The sequence below is a fragment of the Bemisia tabaci genome, unplaced genomic scaffold (assembly GCF_918797505.1).
Source record: "Bemisia tabaci unplaced genomic scaffold, PGI_BMITA_v3".
NCBI classification, from domain to species: Eukaryota; Metazoa; Arthropoda; class Insecta; order Hemiptera; family Aleyrodidae; genus Bemisia; species Bemisia tabaci.
Genome location: NW_027311762.1, coordinates 98,822 through 118,075, shown reverse-complemented (window position 1 = coordinate 118,075; position 19,254 = coordinate 98,822). Strand labels below are relative to the sequence as shown.

Here is a 19,254-nt window from a genome sequence, read left to right as displayed (position 1 = left end):
GAGAAAATGGAATTCCAAGTTTTGAATGAATAGATGGAAGGCTAAAGACTGAGTAATGAGAAAATGAAGAGATGTTTTGATTTGGTAATGAATAGCACCTCACACAGTACCTTGAGTGACTAAAAACCTGGATACTCATGGATAACTGTATGAGATTAGATCCACTACAACTTTATAATGTTCAACTCTCACCACTAAACTTGGGTTTGTACGTTTAATAGACCATTTTCGGGGGATAATTTGAAAATCCATGGACCTGAAATCTGCTTATGGGTTAATAGAGCTTGTTGAAACAATGAGCGTTTTTGTAAAAGGAAAGATCTATGCTACTGATCACATTAGTACTGAATTGCTAAACCAGAGGCAAACATCCCAAAAAACCTGAGATTTAACCTGCATTAGTAGAACTCTTCTGCGGTTTATAGAATTTAATGCTGAACAGGGTCTGAATTGAAGCATTTTTAATTTACTGTCCTTTAAAAATTTTGCATTGATAACAACACACATCAATGGTGAAACTGGAAAACACAAGCTTTGGTTCGTAATAATCCAAAGTTCCTGGCACAATTTATTTTAATGAAGGAAAACCAGCCTTTTAAAATTCAAGAAAATTTGCATTATTTCTCTCCAACCATCTAAAAACTTCTGATTAAAATTGGATACAAAAAGATTGGTCGGTTTCCTTCTGAGAAAAGTTGAAAAAGAGGACATGTACTGACACTGCCATTGAAATACATGTTTTCCGAATGTCACAATTGATATAACTGGTGGTTCAAAACTGGCTCTTTATTCAGATAAAAATTTGAGGTCAGCAGTTGTATTTAATGTGCATTGATTAAATGAAAAACATATTGTGTTTTTGGTGTTTTTTTCCATTTAATAGATAGAATTGCACCGACTAAGAAATTACTCGGTTTTAAATTTTTCATTCCATCCACCTTTCACGTGTAAAATTCTAAGGGACAAACTTGGGATAAAAGCTTGAATTTAAAAATGAACTCTTGATACAAATTCGTTGTGCTATTAATTGAGTTTGTATTGTTCCAAGTAGGAACTTTCAGTAGAAACATGTGTGGTTTGGTACCATTATTATCACACATGAGATGATGCACTTGAATTGGCAAAGAAGTTGATAGGTAACTGTTCATTAGACTTTAAACATTTGATCAAGTTGAATCTTGATTTTTCCAGGTTTAATAACCAAGTTGATGGAAAATAAATTGTCGCAATTTTGTCGTCAATCTAAGATGAAATAAGTATATTTTGACAGAAAATCTTGTATCAAGTAGATACCTGAGATTGAAAAGATACTGCACTCAGGCATCTAGCTGATATTTGATTTTTCACATCAAATTAAATTTACAGCAACAGGATTTATTTTCTCAGGTCAACAAATACTCTTAAAACGGTCTACTTTTCCGCAATAAGCCAGAGGTCAACTAATATTCTCCATTTTGACAATTTAAGAAACTTTAAAATTCTAGACTGAAGATGCTATGAATTATAAGTCTAACGTTGATTAGATTTAAAAATGTATAAAACTGAGTAGAATTTTCATAAGAGAAGGAACAGAACGCAGATAAGATCAGTATGCACATTAGAGGGCAAGCACTTTAAAATGAAACTTAAGAGGACAAAAAATATTAAAAATATGTTCATAAAGAAGTATGGATTGCATTGTTTAAATATTTTTGTTCCTTCACAATTGAGTTCTGATATTTTTTTTAAAAAAGGAAGGCTGTGTATGTCTGATGAAGAGACTTTAAAAAGAAAAAAAAATTAGGTATAAATGGTAAAATTTTACATAAGAGACTAACTTGAGGGTTAAAGAAGAATGAAGCAAGGCGAGACGAGCGAAATGCAGTCATTCATTAAAATTTTAACAATAAAATAAGTCTCGTAAAGAAGCAATGAGCTATATAAGTTAAAAGAAGACTACCTGCCTTGTCTGCCCCTATTCTGATGATAAATATTAAAATTTTTGGATTTTCTAAAATTAACAGTGACCTGGCCTGAATCCAAAGGACATGGCTTTCACTAAAGCTAAAAATGCACTAAAAATGTACTATTTTCAGATAAAAACCAAGAGTAGACACTGGCGGCAGTTTTCTTGTGAAATTCTAGGGAGCATACAAGTCAAAACTTCATTATGATATAGAAACTATAAAAACATAAACCTTGCCTGCGATATTTCAAAAAAAATTCCCTGACTCTTTTGTCATTTCCACTAACATTTTCCAGTATTCCCTGACTGTGCTGTGATAACCCTGCAAATGCTGCTAGGCATATGATGCTTTAACTTATATGCTCCATTTCCTTAATATCTAAGAAATCATACAATTAATTACAATCATGCTGATTGATGGTATGTACTATAGATTACAAGATTAAGAGGCTATTAAGTTCAATTACTGTTACAGAGATTTGAGTTCCAGCCAAACAAGCGCTAAAACATGCTGTTTAATCGAGTTGATGTTGATCTACTTTGCAGCAAGAGAAAAGGAAAAAAGAAATTAAAACATTACCTTGCTTCTCCAGTGTTTCAATCGTTCTTGATTTAGCATTCAACTGGTCTGTAAATCTGGCAGCTGCTTTCAGACCTTCATTGGCTTCGCTTAATTGGGTCTAAAGGGTAAAATAACAATCAGAAATATACACTAGTAAGAGATGGAATAATTCAAAGGAAGATATTTGTTTTTACCAAATTTTAGATATAAAGGGGAAAAGTCTGACAAATAAGAAAAAAAATGTGATCAAAGTCATGTTAACATATTCTGACTTCAAATCATACTCTATAATGTAAAATTGAGAGTAACTCATAACGCACACTACTTGAGGCTCAAAGTACTTAGGGGGGTTGGTTGGACCGCAAAGCGGTCAGGGGATGTGCCGCCTATAGTAGATTAAAAATATGCCACATTTCGACTAATAAAATAACCAACTTTATATGACCATCGGGAAAAGGACATATAGTTCCTCCATCAAAAAAAAAAAAAAAAAAAAAAAAAAAAAAAAAAAAAAAAAAATTGTCTTAATTTTGTAAAAGTAAATAAAATTCAACATTCATTATTGCCGAGCAGCTCTTATTAAACAGAAAATATTTTGTAAGGGACAGTTCATAAAATTTGAAACACTACAGGGGAAAGGGGGTCTAGGAGAGCTCCACGCCATATTGTTCTTATGTGTTGAAGGATAAAGACCTATGCCACAAAAGTGTTACCAGGGGTGTAGGTTCGAAAAATCCGAAATTCAGCGTTGTGTATTTGATGAGCGGTCCTTAAACCAAGGAGCAGCCTAAGGTTTTCTGGGAATAGAACAAAGAAAGATGTGAAGGAGGAAGGAGATGGCAGGGAAATAGTGTGATCGGTTTGAAATCGACAAATCTAATCCTACTCCAGATGACTGGATTTTACATACCTGCAAGGTGCTGATTTCCGAGCAGAGCTGATTGTTTTTCCGGTAAGCTGCTTGCAAATTTTCTTGAATCCTTTCAGTTGCTAGCAGAATATCCTTTTCTTTATCTAGAAAATGAAGTTGAAAAACTTGATGAGCATGACAACATGAATGCTAAATTCAGGTTCAGGTTAGTACAAGTCTACAACTTTTGTAAGTTTTCAGTCCTGATCCATCCTTAACCCTTGGAATCCTACAAATGAGAATTCTCGACCTCTAACTTTTTTTTTAATATTTTCTGCTCTAGCAGGGACATAACTAGTTGCAGAAAAATTAATGTGTGGTGTTATATTATATTGACAGTGGAAATTAACTACAGCTAGACATAGTTCAGGAAAGGATGCATTGCAGTTATCCTGAAAAACCTAATCTGAGATTCAAACGGTTGAAGATTGTAAATGTATTTTAGAAAGAAATAGAGAGGGCACAAAGGAATTCTTCACTTTGAGCAAAAAAAGCTCCGGCTGGTTTAAGAATGGCTCTCAGCTATAAAACAAAGAATAATCGAGGGAGAGATGTCTGTGTTAACTAATATTCAAATTTTTTTTAGATTTTGAAGGAAAAGCTCTTCTGAAACTTTTTCGAGCTCTGCAAATTTTAATTACTGAACAACTTCTTACCCTTCATATTAAGGAACTGTATCGGAAATTTGAACTGAGCTTAAAGAGGCCAAAAAAAAGGGTATTAAATTACAGCGATATTTCGGCTACTGAGGATAACAGACTCATTGCAAAATATATTTCTACACAAAGTAAAAGCCCAGTAAAGTGATTTTTATTTTGCTCTTGAAGGGTTAACTTTCAACTAGTGAGTAACGCATGTTTTAAACACTACTATGACGACTCAGAGAGGCTTTCATGGAGAATGAACATAAACAATGGGGTAAAATAGTAGCGGTGATGAGGCTGACCTATTTGGAATTGTTCCAAAACTATCTGTAGGTTGGTCAGTGATGCAGCATGGCTCTGAACCTGATCCTCTGCTTCATTCAATTTCTGCTGAATCAGCTCGCGCTGCTCTGTCAGGACTTTAACTTGATTTGTCAATGATTCTACCTGCTGATTGGCGCGGATACTGAAAGCAGATTAATTAAAAAAAATGCTCTTGAATTTGTGATCCTCAAAAGATTTTAGATGATGTTTTTTCCTTGGAAAAATTTCCAGACCAGTTAAGACTTTGAGAGCTTCAGGGTGTTTGCTTCAAGGACATTTTTCTTCTCAAAAATGTGTACACTTTTTTAAATTTATATGATGAAATAACGCTGGATTTTACCCCCGTCCTCTCTTGTGATACAGCTTCAGACCCCTTCCCAGAATGTTGTGCATAATTTTTAGTCAGCCATACAGAAATTATTTTATCTTCCTATAGTTATACATTCAGTTACAGGTGCCACTCCTGGAGAAGAATCTGTTTCTATTTTCTTCATTGCAAATCAGTTCATTTAGTTAATATTCTTGGTACCATGCAGTCTCAAAACTTTGAAAGTTGAAAATCTGAATTTCAATGCTTAGTACGCGACTCTAAAAGGAGTGTTCAGCATTTTGAAAAAACCCCTTCCGAATAAAAATAATTGCAAGAATAAAATGAATTACCTCGCAGAAGTATAAGCTGTGGAGGATGATTTAACTCGTTCATCTGCAGAGGATAAACGTGTTTGCAACTCTTCGATCTGCTTCTCAGCATTCATTAGCTCTTGGGTGTAAGTTTCTTCGACTGAAACCAAATGTGACTTAAGACGCTCTAAATCATTTTTCAGGCCGTGATTTTTCTCTTTCTCCTCTCGTAGCGCATTATACATTGTTTTGCACTTGTTCTGTTCTGCTTCTAATGCACAGTTCAGACTATTCTTTTCTTCCTGAAGAATTTCGATCTTTTGAAGGATTTGGTTTCGATCATCTGAGTCACTGCTTTTTTGCTGCATTTGAAAAAAAAATTCATTATTTAGTTTAAATGAATTGAGAGAAACCCAGGGTTGATGGACAAAAACTCTAGATTGCTCACATAATTTTTTATCGAAATTAGAAAAAAAATTTTTCTTTTGGGAATTGATAATTAAATATCATTTTGGAAAATCGTTACTCCCTTTTGTATAAAGATCATGCTAATCTCAACAACAGAGTCATCATAGCACTAACTAGTCACCCATCAAAATTATATATTATTGAGGAATTCTCAGCTTGCCCATTCACATAAGCACCTATTTCCATGGGGAAACAAATGTGTTGTTTTAAAAATGTGTTAAAAATAGTAGCTTCTTTCTGTTGGATCAAATTAACGAATTTTTACATTGTTCTGCTATCATTCTAAAACAGCTGATGTTTTATGGATGCATATATTTTTACTAACATGTTCTGTTACAAAATGTTTCACCTCCTCAATGGAATATACATGTTGCCCTAGAGACCCCTTTTTGTGAAGTACTTCAATAAATTTAATTATTATAGCTGAGAACATATTGCTCACTTTTATATCAGGCTCTCCTTCAGCCTCTTGGCGATCAGCAACACGCAGAAGCTGACTGACATATTCTAGTTGGGTTTGGAGCGTTTGGATCTGCTCTTTTAAAAGATCGATCTCTTTGTCTCGGGCTTTAAGAACTTTCTCGTTCCCATCTAGCTGCTCCCGAGTCACTTTCACCGCTTTCTCAAGCTCCTGTTTTTCGGCCAGCTCTTGTTCTAAAAGTCCATTGATACGCTGCAGCTCGCTATGGTAGCCTACACTCTCTGAATGTTTTACCTAAGAAAGAAAAGCAAACATTTGAATAAATTGGTCAAAAAAGTTCTGAACTTCAAAAACTATGGTCATTAATAAAGTCAGAGGTTACTCGAAATCAAAATCCACTTTTGAAATAATTTAACAAAATTTGGCAATCAAACCTTGTGACCATGTCCTGAGAGTGTCACACGGAGTTTTCTCCCAAATATGTGAGGACCCTCTAATCTGACAAATTTCTTTTTAGATCATTTATTTTTCCGTTTGTAAGTCATTTTATTGAAGCATAGTCAAAAATATTTGCGGTAAAGTAAGATTTAAAAAATAATAGGTAAAACAGATATAAGAGGATGAATTTAGCTGAATTAAAAATTAAGACAGAATCTTATGAATTTTTGTGCAAAAGCCCAATCATGCCATGTCACCTTGTAGATGGAGGAAAGAGTCTGTTTCACTCACAGTTTTCCCTGTATGTTCGACACTAATAGCGTTAAACTCAGTTAAGGGCTGGTTAAAACAAATGGAATTTGAACAGAGATGGAATAAGAAAAATAGCTCACCTGCAAACTTTGAATAAGCTGCTCTTTTTCACTTTTTAATGTACTAATTTCATTCAAGACTGACTGACTGGTCGAGTTTGATTTCTTAAAATTACTAATTTCTGCGTCTTTATCAGCAATCTCATTCATCAATTTGTTCACAGCCATTTCTAAACTCTCATATTTGGTTTTAAGTACTTCATATGATTCAGCAACTAATTTCAAGTTGACAAGTTCTTCTGACTTGCTCGAGAGGTCTGACTTTAGATTACTATAATTCTCATTTAATTTTTGTAGATCCATCATAAGATCACTATTGGTTTTGACTAATTTTTCATTTTCTGATTTTATATTTTCTAAAATTTGAGTGCCTTCTTTAAGCATTGCTATTTCATCAGCACTTTGACTGATGATTTCATTTAGTCTACTATTATCTTTCAAAAGCTCATTGTGCTCTGTCACCAATCGTTTAAGTTTTTCGTTCAATTCTTCATAATCTTGACATTTTTGCGCAAAATCTTCTAAGTCAGATACTTTACTTTTAAGAGTTTCCAAGTCATCTTCTTCTAGAGAGAGCATCTCATTCAACCGATTATTTTCTTCCCGAAGCTCAGTATTTTCTAATTCTATTTGTTTCAATTTCTCCTTAACATTCTCATAATCATGTTGCCTCTGTTCTAAATCTTTCTCAAGCTGAGTGTGTTTTTGAATTTGATCCTGTGTATGTTCTTTAGTTGAGGCTTTGTCTTGAAGTGATACGACTTCCCTTGTGAGCGAGTCACAAGTTTCAGTCAGAACTGTTTTCTCACTTTCAATCGCTTCACACTTCTTTTTTAAAGCATTCAATTCATCTTTCAGCTGCTTTTCTTCCAGGATGTACTTACACAATTCACGATCTTTTTTTTCGTGGCTTAATTTTAGCTCTGCATAGTCTTCTTCTATAGATTTCAATTCTTGCTCTTTACTGAACAGGTTCTGTTTCAATGCTGCAATTTCCTCAGATAATTTTAAGTTTAATTCAGCTTGCGATTGGTGTTCCTTGGTCGAATTTTCAATCTGTTGTCGCAAATCTTCTATTAGTTCTGTTTGCCCATTGATTAGTTCCGTTTTTTTGTTGATATCAATTGAAGCAGAGCTAAGCTGTTCATTCAAGGTTACAATAGTTCTTTTTGCTGATTCTAATCCAACTTTCAGGTTGTTCGTTTCTGTTTCTAGGTTATTTTGATTTAGAGTTGTAGCTTCCGACATTTGTAACCGGTAAGTTAAGTCTTTGACATGGTCATTCAAAAGCCGCACTTCTGATTCAAGGTCTGTCCTGGCTTCCGTTAAAGCTGATATCTAACATGAAAAAAAAAAAGTTAAGATAATAACGATTTCAGAAAAAAGTCAGATGCAAGGAATATTTGAAACAATCTATGTAAAAACCTATCCAATCCATATCTTGATGAGCCTTGAGCTCTCTAAGAATGCTTATATTCTGACTTGCTATTATATGCTTATATAAAAGACGTATTCAGTTTTAACATCGACCTATTCATTTAAAGGCAGCAGCAGAAAAGCACTTAGTTCCCGATTGGAAATTAAATGAGTAACTATTTTCTATAGTTTAATTATCTGATCTTGAAGTAGCAAAAACCATATTTAAATGAAAACAGTTGCCGGAGGTTCTATTTGTTTCAAGAGATGCAAGAATGCTCGAATGGATGGGGAGTTTTGTTCGGCAACTAGGTATTGTGTATCTTGGTAATGACACCGATACGCCCAATTTAAGGAACGAAACGGTCATTCAAGTATAATTGAATTGTTCCGTTCCTGATTTTGAGGGGAATTCGTGTAAAAACACACAAAAAATAACAGATTGGAGTCAACAGTTGATTATTTCAAAATACTTTAAGTGTACGTTGTTGATTAAACTTGGAGAGACCAACAGGCAATTGGACAAAAGTCTACCCTTTGTTTGTCTTGGAAATACGTATAAGCCATTTAAAACTTAAGAAATGGGTCGTTTTCAAACTGACCAGAAATTGCCAATGTTAACCTTTTGGAAGGTTAAAAAAAACAAGCGACAAACAAATAAATAAAATTTGAATTTGAACCTATTGAGATTTTTCTGCAATAAGACAAATTTTTGGAAAATTTTAGAGTTGAGAAATTTTCAATCTAAATTATTCAATTTTCCTCAAAGTATCACGTCTAACCTGAGTACTTGATGCACCAATATAACTGGTAATTAGTTCGTTCCAAAATATTCTTGAACAGATGTATCTATTTTTTTTAGAATTCATTTAAATATGAAATAGTTCACCCAAAGAGATCTTAAGGTTGCCACGAATACATTCAGTAATTCGTACCAGAATTAAAATTCCAAGAGAGAGCTAAAACATGAATGTATAAAAAATGGAAAAAACTGGTGAAGTTAGTACCTGATTGTCTTGATCAGCTATTTTGCTCATAAGCTCTGATCTTAATTCTTCATGACTATTATTTGATTGGGCGATACTTTGTAGTTGTTCCAAATTTGCCTCCAGTGCAGCCTTCTGAGTTTCAAGCTCTTCAATTTTACTCTTGTTTCTGGTCAATTCAGTATTTAAGTCTTGTTCTGCTTTCACTGATGTAGCATGAGCCTCCACAAGTTTTGCAATCTCCTGGAAATTTATAACAAAGAGTCACATAATATACTTAATTTTTAGGACAAAAATAATGATACTGAGGGAATTTTCGGGGATTGTATTGAGGCTTCTGACTTATTCAACTTCTAAGAAATAATCTACGGAATTGTAAAGAACAATCAAAACTGATATATGTGAGAAACTATCACAATGCTCTTGGCTGCTCAATTAGAGCCATTCATTTGTGGCGCTATCAGTGGAGGAGCAATTTATTTATCGTTTCATCACTTACCAGTCAAAAGATAATGTGGCAAGAGGCATTTATAGCCTTACATGCATCACACAGCCTTACCATGACTTGATGACATCTTTTCAATTAGTCAATTTATCATCCAAAAAAAAATCAGAAACCCAGAAATCCTTAAGCCATAGATAATAAAAACTATAATCTTTTTACTCAAGTTTATACAATTAAACCTAAATTGATTGATATAGAAAATACCATGTTTAAATAGAATGTTAACTAAGTGAGTGGTGCAACAACTACTCTCTTGTGATTTATGAGAGGGAAATATGCCTGGAGCTTTAGGGTACGGCTTATTTCCGTCATAATGAAAAATCAAGTCACACTTGGTAGCAATTAATTCTATCCCTGAAAATAATAATTTATCTAAATATCAGTCATACCTCTTTCTGTTTTCGTTCCGTTTCTTGCCAGTCAGTTTCTTTCTGCTCGAAGTCAGCCAGTTCTTCTTCGACCAAAGTCATCTTTTTTGTAGCCTCTTCCACTTTTGCTCTCAATGAAAACACTTCTTCTGATTTCTCCATCAATTCAGCAGCTAATTTTTTCTCATTTTCTTGTAGATTAAGACACATGGAAGTCAGAGCTTTAATATCCTGGAAAATTAATCGAATAGTTTAGACAAAAATGTTAACAACAATTGGTAGAGAAAAACTTTGAACAATTACACTTGTGGTTTACATGCCAATGTAGACTCCCCTCCTCGGCTTTTTTCGAAAACCATTTTTGAGGAAGAACAGTAATTATGAAAGTTTCCTTAGTAGCTCGTTTCATTCACATCTAGCTTTTCTTTAGAATTCTACAGCAATATGTAATACAGACAAATTTAATAGCAGAACAAATTTTGAGGGAAAGGAAGAAAGCATTCTTAGCAACGTTCCAATGCAAGTAATTTCTCATTGAAAAATAAATTTCAATCGTTACACATAAAGTATCAATAATTCCATGCTAATAAAAAAAACTGTTGATTAAAAAAAAATTGAACTCTATAACAATCAAACACTGCAAATATGGATATTTGGCTAATTGTAATTCAAAAAAGTTTTCTTTTAGAGAGTACCTTATCATCACCAATTTATTTGAAATCAAGATGGAATGACCAAAAATAAAAACCAATATGATAAAATAGTTACCTGAATTATTTTTGATCCATCATCTGGAGTTTTGTTGACAAATTGCTCAGGAATCTTAAATGGAACTGAGTCTAAAACATTTTTCAGATCGCGGAAACTGCACTCCTCTTCACTCGATTCTGAATCAGTGTGCCTCCTAGTACCATCAACATTCGACACCTCAGCAAATGTTGTTTGTGAGGCAGCAAAGGAACTAGAAACACCACTTGTTTGGGATGAAGCGGAAGGATTGTCGTTGACTGTTTGAGACGAGGCTCCAACACTCTGGATAGTGGTTTGTGAGGACATCGATGAGGACTCATTGACAGTCTGAGAACTGGAGGATGGATTGTCACTCGTCGTTTGAGAACTTGTGGATGCAACAGCAGACGAAATCTCATCACAGGTCTGAGATAAAACGGAGGCACAGTCGTAGGAGGATTGAGATGCAGTTGAAGTTGTTTTCACTCGGATCTGTCGAAATTCTTCAAACTGCGACTTCATTATATCATAGTCTTCTTTCAGCTGGTTGTACTTCCTTTGAGTGGAATCTTTCGCTGCTATTAGTTGCTCTGCAGAGGAAAAATTATCAAAATAAAAGTCAAAGATGAAAGCAGACACATTCATTTTAAATGTGGCCCAAGTATCACAAACGCCTATTGGGCGTCAAACTTCATAAGATTAATATAAAATGGAAAAGGTTAAGGTGATTAGATGGACGCCATATTTTGTGTCAGAACGGCATGCGATATATCACATTTTACAGCTACTCGTCATTTTGCTCCAATTTTGAGATCGCAATTCTGTTGTCAGGAGACTAAAGCACTCACTTACCAATTTTAACAAAGAAATTCAATGAAATAAAGGCGTGGTTTTTTTAGAGAGAAAATATCACATTCGAGTGCAGTTTCAATATCAGTATCGAATGCTATGTTTTCTCTCTAAAAAAACCACGCCTTTATTACACTGAATTTCTTTGTAAAAATTGGTAAGTGAGTGCTTTAGTCTCCTGACAACAGAATTGCCATCTCAAAATTGGAGAAAAATGACGAGTAGCTGAAAAAATGGAACCTATTGATGCGATAAATCGCATGCCGTTCTGACACAAAATATGGCATCCATCGAATCACCTTAATTACGGTTGTTTTAAACACCACAAAGACTTGAAATTTTGAATGCATGTTCAAAATCACTCTCAGCATCTAAATTGGATAAAATTTGAAGAGAAAAGTTAAGTGTCCATTTTGGCACTTGTGATACCATGTTTTAAGACCTGATGTAATAAACTGTTTTTTCTTTCTTCAGCAAATTTAAATCAAACAATGGGCAATAGACAAACCAGAAAATTCCTAAACTCCAAAAAATCACTCAATATTTCGATTAATCAACAAATGCGCTTGTGATACTTTGGCCGGAAGGTGATGACATAAACTCATGACACAAATTGACAGGAAACAATGTGGTTTAATGAAACACGACCACACAAAGAAAATACAAGGTAAATGTTCGTACTTGTAAGATTTGAAATTCCAGGAAATTTTTGTTTTGAACCTTGGAAAAAATTTAGTTGTACCTTCCATTTTCCAAAACAAAAAAAAGACAGATTTTTGTTAAAGAAATAATTGGTATGGTCATAGCGTATTAAATTTATGTGCACTTTTTTCTTCAATAACTCTTTGAAATCTACGAATGATGACTGCTTTCTATCTGATTCAAGACAAAATACACATTTTAAGAAAATTTGAGGTTTCCAATTCTTACCAAGATCCCTTTGATGCTGCAAATCCAGTTCGATGCCCGTGGATAGATTTGAGTTTTCATCTTGACTGGCAGCAACGATTTGCTCCAACTCAAGTTTTTCTCGATTAAGACGCCCATTTTCATTTTGCAATCGCACAACTTCCGCCTGCAATTCTTCAAACTGCCTTGCATTTCCTAAAAAAAATTAATTCGATTTTTTAAAAAATGAATGAGACACATTTATTATCTCCACTTCTGTTTCCTACTCGGCAAGACGCGAAAAGGTCTGAGGAGGCCTCAAGCAGCATATTACCAGCTGGCTGGTTTGGACAAAAGGCTTAGGACTGAGTCAAAATGGACAAAATTTTCATCCACAGATCTACGACTAACAATTTTTTTAGGATATGATATGATCCCTGCTAAAATTCCGAATTACAGAGAACACTCTTTAGAAACTCTACAATGCAAAGCAACATTTCTTATCCTGAGGTGGTGGATTTTGTGACTGCATGGAAAGTTTTTGGAGGGTCGACAACATTGAATTTTAGAGAACTCAAAATTAAAATTCGCCTACCATCAATTCACCTCCGTTTCTTTTTGGAGAGTATTTTTTCAATGATGAGGGAAAATGTTCTCGCACTGATTCTAAACTTTCGCACTGTAGTGAAGTGTTTTTTGCTCAAGATCGCAAGCTAAAAATAAACAGTGTCTCTTTTTTCAAAGTCCCTATCACGAAACACACTTGCTTGAACATTTGGTGATCTTTTTAAATACTATAACAAGTTAGATCAACGTAAATTTTGGTGATATAAATTTTACTTCACTGATTTTCCTACTTACGATAAGTACGCAAATGTTGTAAGTTTATCATTACAACATCATCAGAAATGAATTTTGGTACTTACTGTTATTTCTTGAAACAATTTGAGTGATGGTTTCTAACTCAGTTTCCAGAGCCGTAACAGTCTGAGTCAGCTAAAAAAAGAAAGAGAACGGAATATTAAAACATTGAGGTCCTAGGTTAAAAAAACTATAGTAGTAATGGTGCAGAAGTTGGTAATTTAATTATTTCAAGAAAAGCAGATTCTTGGAAAATGGCAAAAAATTATTCCAGAATTCATGAATTTAGTGGTACGTTTTGGGAATTTTGTGTGGTAAGTACTCACCCAATTGAATTTCATTGCCAATACTAATTTAAAATATATAGAGAAACTAAAAAATGAAGAAACATTCCATAAAGCTGCTTTTAAGCTAAGAGTAAGCAGAATAAATGAGTCAAAATCAAATTTGTAACGCTCATGCTTTCTTTGGTAAAACTCAAATGGAAAGTTTGAATAGGTACCTCAAATTCTACAGAGTCCTTATGTGCATACTAGAAAAAAAATAAAACTTGTTGAAAAAGATTCAAGCAAAGTTATTACATTAAGATACACCAAAAATTTAAAATTCCTCAAGGTGCATAAAGTCCTTTCAAGATGGTCCAGTTATTGGTATGCTGTTAGGCTGGCAAATGATAAGGAAATACTCAAGGGCCCCCAAAACTTTGTCCCAATAACCAACATCTGCTCGACCATTAGACAAATTGCCTACATGTGTTTCCTAAAATCTTAGATTCAATTTTTTCTCAAGTAAAATTACAATGAATGAATTGAACCATTAAAGAATTTCTGAGATCTCAATATATTTTATGGATGAAATTTCATCATAATATGGCTTTCCGAGGAGAGAAAAAGATCATTAAAGAAAATTAAGTTAGTGGTTTGAAATTAAGAGCGCCATTGTGAAAGGCTGTATACTAAGAAAGTCTCCAAATGTTCAATGGAAAATTGGCGAGAATGAAACACTTTCACAAAACACCTGTTCCATGTTAAGTTGTTTCAAAGATTATCATTGATGAGTTCGAATGGTGTCCATATAATTTAAATTATGGATACTACATGAAGAAAAGTACCTATTTAATTCTAGAATAGGAGGTTGAAAAGTAGGAGGCTGAGAAATAAAAAATGTTATGAGCTTCTAAAATGTTCAAAATGTTATGTCATACCTGCTGTTTTTCTTCACGAAGCTTCTTGATTTCTGCTTTGAGTTCATCTATTTCACTACTCCCCTGCCCTGTTTCAGTCGCTACAAAAAATAAATGAAAATTAGTAAAAACTATTAACACACTTCGGACAGGCATTGTAACAGCGGAAAATTTCCTGAAACAATCTTGAATCTATTTTCTATGCAATTTCGATTACACAGTCTATTTTAAAAATGTTCATATTAAGTATACCTGAAGAAAGTTTACAAGATTTATCCATGCTTAATATATTATCTCTTGAGAAAATTTTGGAGTAGATTTACAGGTAGGTACTTACATTTACAAATATTTGATTCTAGGTTTTACGAATACCTACATTTATTGTTATATTTTGAGAAAACCAATAGAATATCAATTTTTAAATTTGCAGAATGAGTTCTGTAATACTGGGAGGAGCTAAACCATAGCTGGACTGAACTCATTTTGCAGTAAGGAACCACTTTTTCTGGCTTACTATGGAGACAACATATGTGCGATCAGTTTCCCTTTGTTGATAGGTATTATTATGATGGGTGGGGATGAGCCATAAATATTCGTGCCTTATTGGAAAAGGCAGTCCAACTATACAAAGCAGAAAAACATTAGTATGAAATCTGCTCCGGGTAAGACACTGAGAGTAAAAAATATAAATTTGAAGAGGAGTTATGACATTCTGTGGTGTACACCTGTACGGTGTTTGGTCTCTAGTGGTTTTAAAGGTGAAACATCTCACGGGGAAATCCTCTTATTCTGTCTATTAAAAATGACAAAAAGAGCGAAGAGCTTAAAATGTTAGCAAGCTATAAAATGATGTTTTTAAGAGAGGCAATTTGATTTATTATGATGAAACTTAGGAATAATATTGCTCTGAAATCTAAGTTACAGACAAACTCATACAAGTCGTACTCATGAGCGGAGCACACAGTTTCGGCATAAAAAACCTATCTTTTAGTGAGGCTTAACGTACGTTTAAAATCTGCTTAAAATTTTACAACATGCTTTCTGCTGACACTTCAAGCTCTAGCACCCATTTCAACATTTAATTGAATGGAGTGTACAATTATACATACATGATGGCACATGAAATGTGTCCTGGACTGCCCAGCCCTCAACGTCCCAGCCATCATCTCCATCATCATCGACAAATGCCCCTTGCTCTGAGGAATCACCACTGAAAGCGCCCTGCAAACAGATACAAAATTTATGAAAATTCCTGTAACCTAATATTTCACCACGAGTTAATTACCTTAATGGAGAAAAACAGGTCAATCTTGAAGGGATCAATCCAAAGGGGGTTGATTGCATCGCAGCGTTGCGTAATCTCATTCTCGATTTATTTATCCGATAAAAAATAGTTGAAAATTTTCCGATAAAAATTTTTGCGATTTGACGAGAATATTGTGAAATTTTCAAAATGAAGCACGCACCCGTTGAGGAGCGGAAGAGAGGGGGCAGGGGGTCTCTCTAGAAATACACTTGGCTCCTCCCCGGAAAGACAAGAGATTTTGTGAAATAGGGGCAAGACGTTCTTGTTAGCTTTGAAATTGTAATTCAATCGATTTCCCCGCAAAAGCACCTCGGAATTTCACCTCAGATATCCACTTAATTTTCAAGATCTTTCCGGGCTGCTCTTCTATGCAACCCCCCCCCCCCCCATCCTAATTTGGCGCATGTGTCCGTTACTGGATTGAGAAATCAGTTGTCACGTTGAACTTCAGACCGCTGCATGCAATTGAGCCCCTCTGACTTGGACTCCTCTGATTGAAATTGACATAGAGATAAATGCATTTGGCGTGAAACATAATATGCGAGGAGTTAAGTACAGTAAAAGATGATTGTGTAAAACCTGCAGCCCCAAGCAATATTCAAAATACAGGTAAAATGCTGCGCTAGTACACTAACATCGAATGATGTTACCGAATAACATCGCACGGATTCAGTCCGTAATGTGTATTAGAGACAGTTAGCTAGGTTGCCCGGCGTGATAGAAAATCCCTTCAAAATTGTGATTATGCAATACGCGCTCCCAAGCGTTAAAATAGTTGCCTATCCTGCGCCTTTGATTCTTGCAGCTACCGCTCCACTCGCCCGCTGAGTTGAACGGCTGGAATTTTTCCTACTTATGATACTATCGCGATGGTTTCGGCCTACTGTAAAAAAAATTAAATGCAGCTATTTCTTGAAACCTAATTTCACAGTCCTGAAGTTAACAAAAAGTTTCGAAGTTATGAACTTCGTAAGCGATGCGGCAGACGCTATTTTCAGGTTTTACAGATCACAATTTTATAATTTCCCCGACATGCCCAGTAAAAATTGCCACTACATCGTACGAAGGTATGGATGGGTTGATTTTACACCATTCAGCGCAGATACACCTACAAATTCCGAGAATTATCTCTTTCGGACCATATTAGTAATAGAGAATAACAAATCGCGGATTTATTAGGTAACAGGGCCGGATTAAGGGGGTGGCCACATGGGCCGCGGCCCATGGCGGCAAATTTTGCAATTTTTTTAAATGCAGGTACAAAGAAATCGGTTTCAGAAAAAAATTACAAACAAGAAAAGGTGACAACATCTCTCATTTCCTGAGAGTTCATTAATTTCTAATTTTGTCGTACTTCGGTGATACAAAAGACAGCACCTTTGAGGAGTCGAGTTAAGAGAGAAACCAAACACGTAATTTGGCCTGGAGAGGCGCGGCGCAAAGAGAAATGATGACGAGGACTTGAGATGAAAAGGAGAAGCCCTCGACGCGGCGGTCGGCATGTAACACATATTAGCGCCTACGAGACTGCATGAATACTTCACGCATTGCGTCAAACACAGTACGGTCAACAGCGGTCGGCGGCGGAAGTTAAAATTATTAAACCACATTTATGTTTGTTCTTTCTTAATTTTTTTAGTTCATTTCTTGCAAATGAAAGGCCTTGTCCCCACAGAGATAGGTTTACGGAATGAACTTTCGCGCGTAGTGTTGACAGGGCTTCCGCAAAAAATGTGTCCAACACGAGTGAACGCGTCTTATGCACCCTTCTCCCTCCAGCATGTTCACTTGATGGTTTTTATTGATGTTTCAAAATGAATGAGAAGAGGGCGGCAAAATACAGGCGGCCCATGGGCGGCAAGAAGGTAAATCCGGCCATGTTAGGTGAAACAGATAATTTGCCTACACTATGACCACTTTTTTTTAATTATTTTTTTTTTTTGTGTGTGTCACGCTAGGTGGTTTTAAAATTTCCAAGGAACTTTGGGAACGATTAATTTCAAACACGTATACATCTTCATTAATAAAACAAAGTACGGCTTGAAAATTTGAGCTGACGTACTTCAGAATATTAGAGTGTTCAGCGTCGAAAACCGAAAATCAATAAAGTTCCTTTCTCCCAAATCGTTTTTCTTTTTTCGTTTCCACGATGTTGGTTAATCTAAATTTCTACATTAAAATAATTATCGCCTGACTCTGGATATGCAAAATATTAATTTTCCGACAGGAAATCATCCGAAATTTCACACTCTGGAGATTGCCAACCCCTTTACGCTAAACTGCCCGTTTGATTCAAACGCCGTCGAAATGACGGGCTAGTTAACTTACCAAGAACGTGAGTAAAATAAAAACCTTCGGAACCAAGTCAAGATAAAACTAATATTTAATTTTCAAAATGGTAAATAAATTATGGTTTCAATTTTAACAAAGATTATTCAATTCTGAATTTTCATAATAAAATCTTTTTACCGAATACTTTATTCTTATTTATTAAAATTTTCAATTAAATTCAAAAACTGCACTTTGATGTCATAATTCAACTATTACCAATTAAATATAGACAAGTTCGAGCTTTATCAACTAATCACATGGATTTGGGCGTACCGGCGTTTTTTTTTTCACAAGCGACGGGATTTCGCGAAAATCCGGCGGTCCCCGATCCAAATCCTCCGGTAATCGCGCGGAAGCTCCGAGGCCGCGCTGAACGAAACCGCGACTGCACGAGGCACACGCACGAGTAGACTCAACACGCGGCTTGCAGTCGCACTCGCAAGTTCGAGGGTCCCACAACCACGAGTCACGAGATACGAAAGGACTGAGGAACACTGACAGCTGACGACGGAAGTCGCTCACTCCACGGCCCCCTTTCCCCTCCCCCCCATCCCCGGGCGAGCGGGAGACTCAAGGAGGACAGAGGACACTGTTAAGACGTGGCGCCTGCGACATAAGCACGTAACTGCATTTTGCGATGAGCTCTGTCTTCCGTAAGACCCCGTGCTTTTCAGGGCTCGCGTGAAGATGAAAACACGCCCTTACGTTGGAAAGCTAGTGCCGGGAGGGCTCGGGCCGATAAGCACACTCAATTTCGATACGGCTCCCACTCGGCGTGAAAAATATCGAAAAGCGACAGAAATTGAGCTCCGACGTTGCCGCGTCGACGAAAGCTCGAGCGCGAAAAGCACCTGCGTTGCGGCGTTGCGAAATCGCTCGTTTTGCTTGATTTTCGGCGGTGACCGTACTTGGGACTTCAGCAGCGGTCAGCGTGAAACGCATAGCGCCTACAAGACTGTAGGGATACTTCACGCATTGCGTCAAACACAGTGCGTTCAGGAGCGGTCGGCGAGAAACGCATAGCGCCTGCAAGACTGTAGGAACACTTCACGCATTGCGCAAAAACACAGTTCGGTTGGCGCGGTGGCGGAAATTAAGATCATTAGACCACATTCATGTTTATTCTTA

The 19,254-nt window shown here is 35.7% G+C and overlaps 1 protein-coding gene across 1 annotated transcript in view; it reads right to left on the bottom strand.

The window, feature by feature from the left end:
- LOC140225879 (uncharacterized) overlaps nucleotides 1-19,254 on the bottom strand; it is a 74,748-nt gene that overhangs the window by 7,361 nt on the left and 48,133 nt on the right. Inside the window, exons 4-16 of the mRNA XM_072305869.1 lie at nucleotides 15,599-15,710; nucleotides 14,511-14,590; nucleotides 13,372-13,441; nucleotides 12,488-12,661; nucleotides 10,748-11,298; nucleotides 10,001-10,210; nucleotides 9,128-9,349; nucleotides 6,726-8,042; nucleotides 5,917-6,189; nucleotides 5,046-5,368; nucleotides 4,364-4,527; nucleotides 3,418-3,521; nucleotides 2,526-2,625 (exon numbers count right to left, since the gene is read on the bottom strand). Coding sequence (XP_072161970.1) covers nucleotides 2,526-2,625; nucleotides 3,418-3,521; nucleotides 4,364-4,527; nucleotides 5,046-5,368; nucleotides 5,917-6,189; nucleotides 6,726-8,042; nucleotides 9,128-9,349; nucleotides 10,001-10,210; nucleotides 10,748-11,298; nucleotides 12,488-12,661; nucleotides 13,372-13,441; nucleotides 14,511-14,590; nucleotides 15,599-15,710 — 3,700 coding nt within the window. The remainder of the gene's footprint in view (nucleotides 1-2,525; nucleotides 2,626-3,417; nucleotides 3,522-4,363; nucleotides 4,528-5,045; nucleotides 5,369-5,916; nucleotides 6,190-6,725; nucleotides 8,043-9,127; nucleotides 9,350-10,000; nucleotides 10,211-10,747; nucleotides 11,299-12,487; nucleotides 12,662-13,371; nucleotides 13,442-14,510; nucleotides 14,591-15,598; nucleotides 15,711-19,254) is intronic.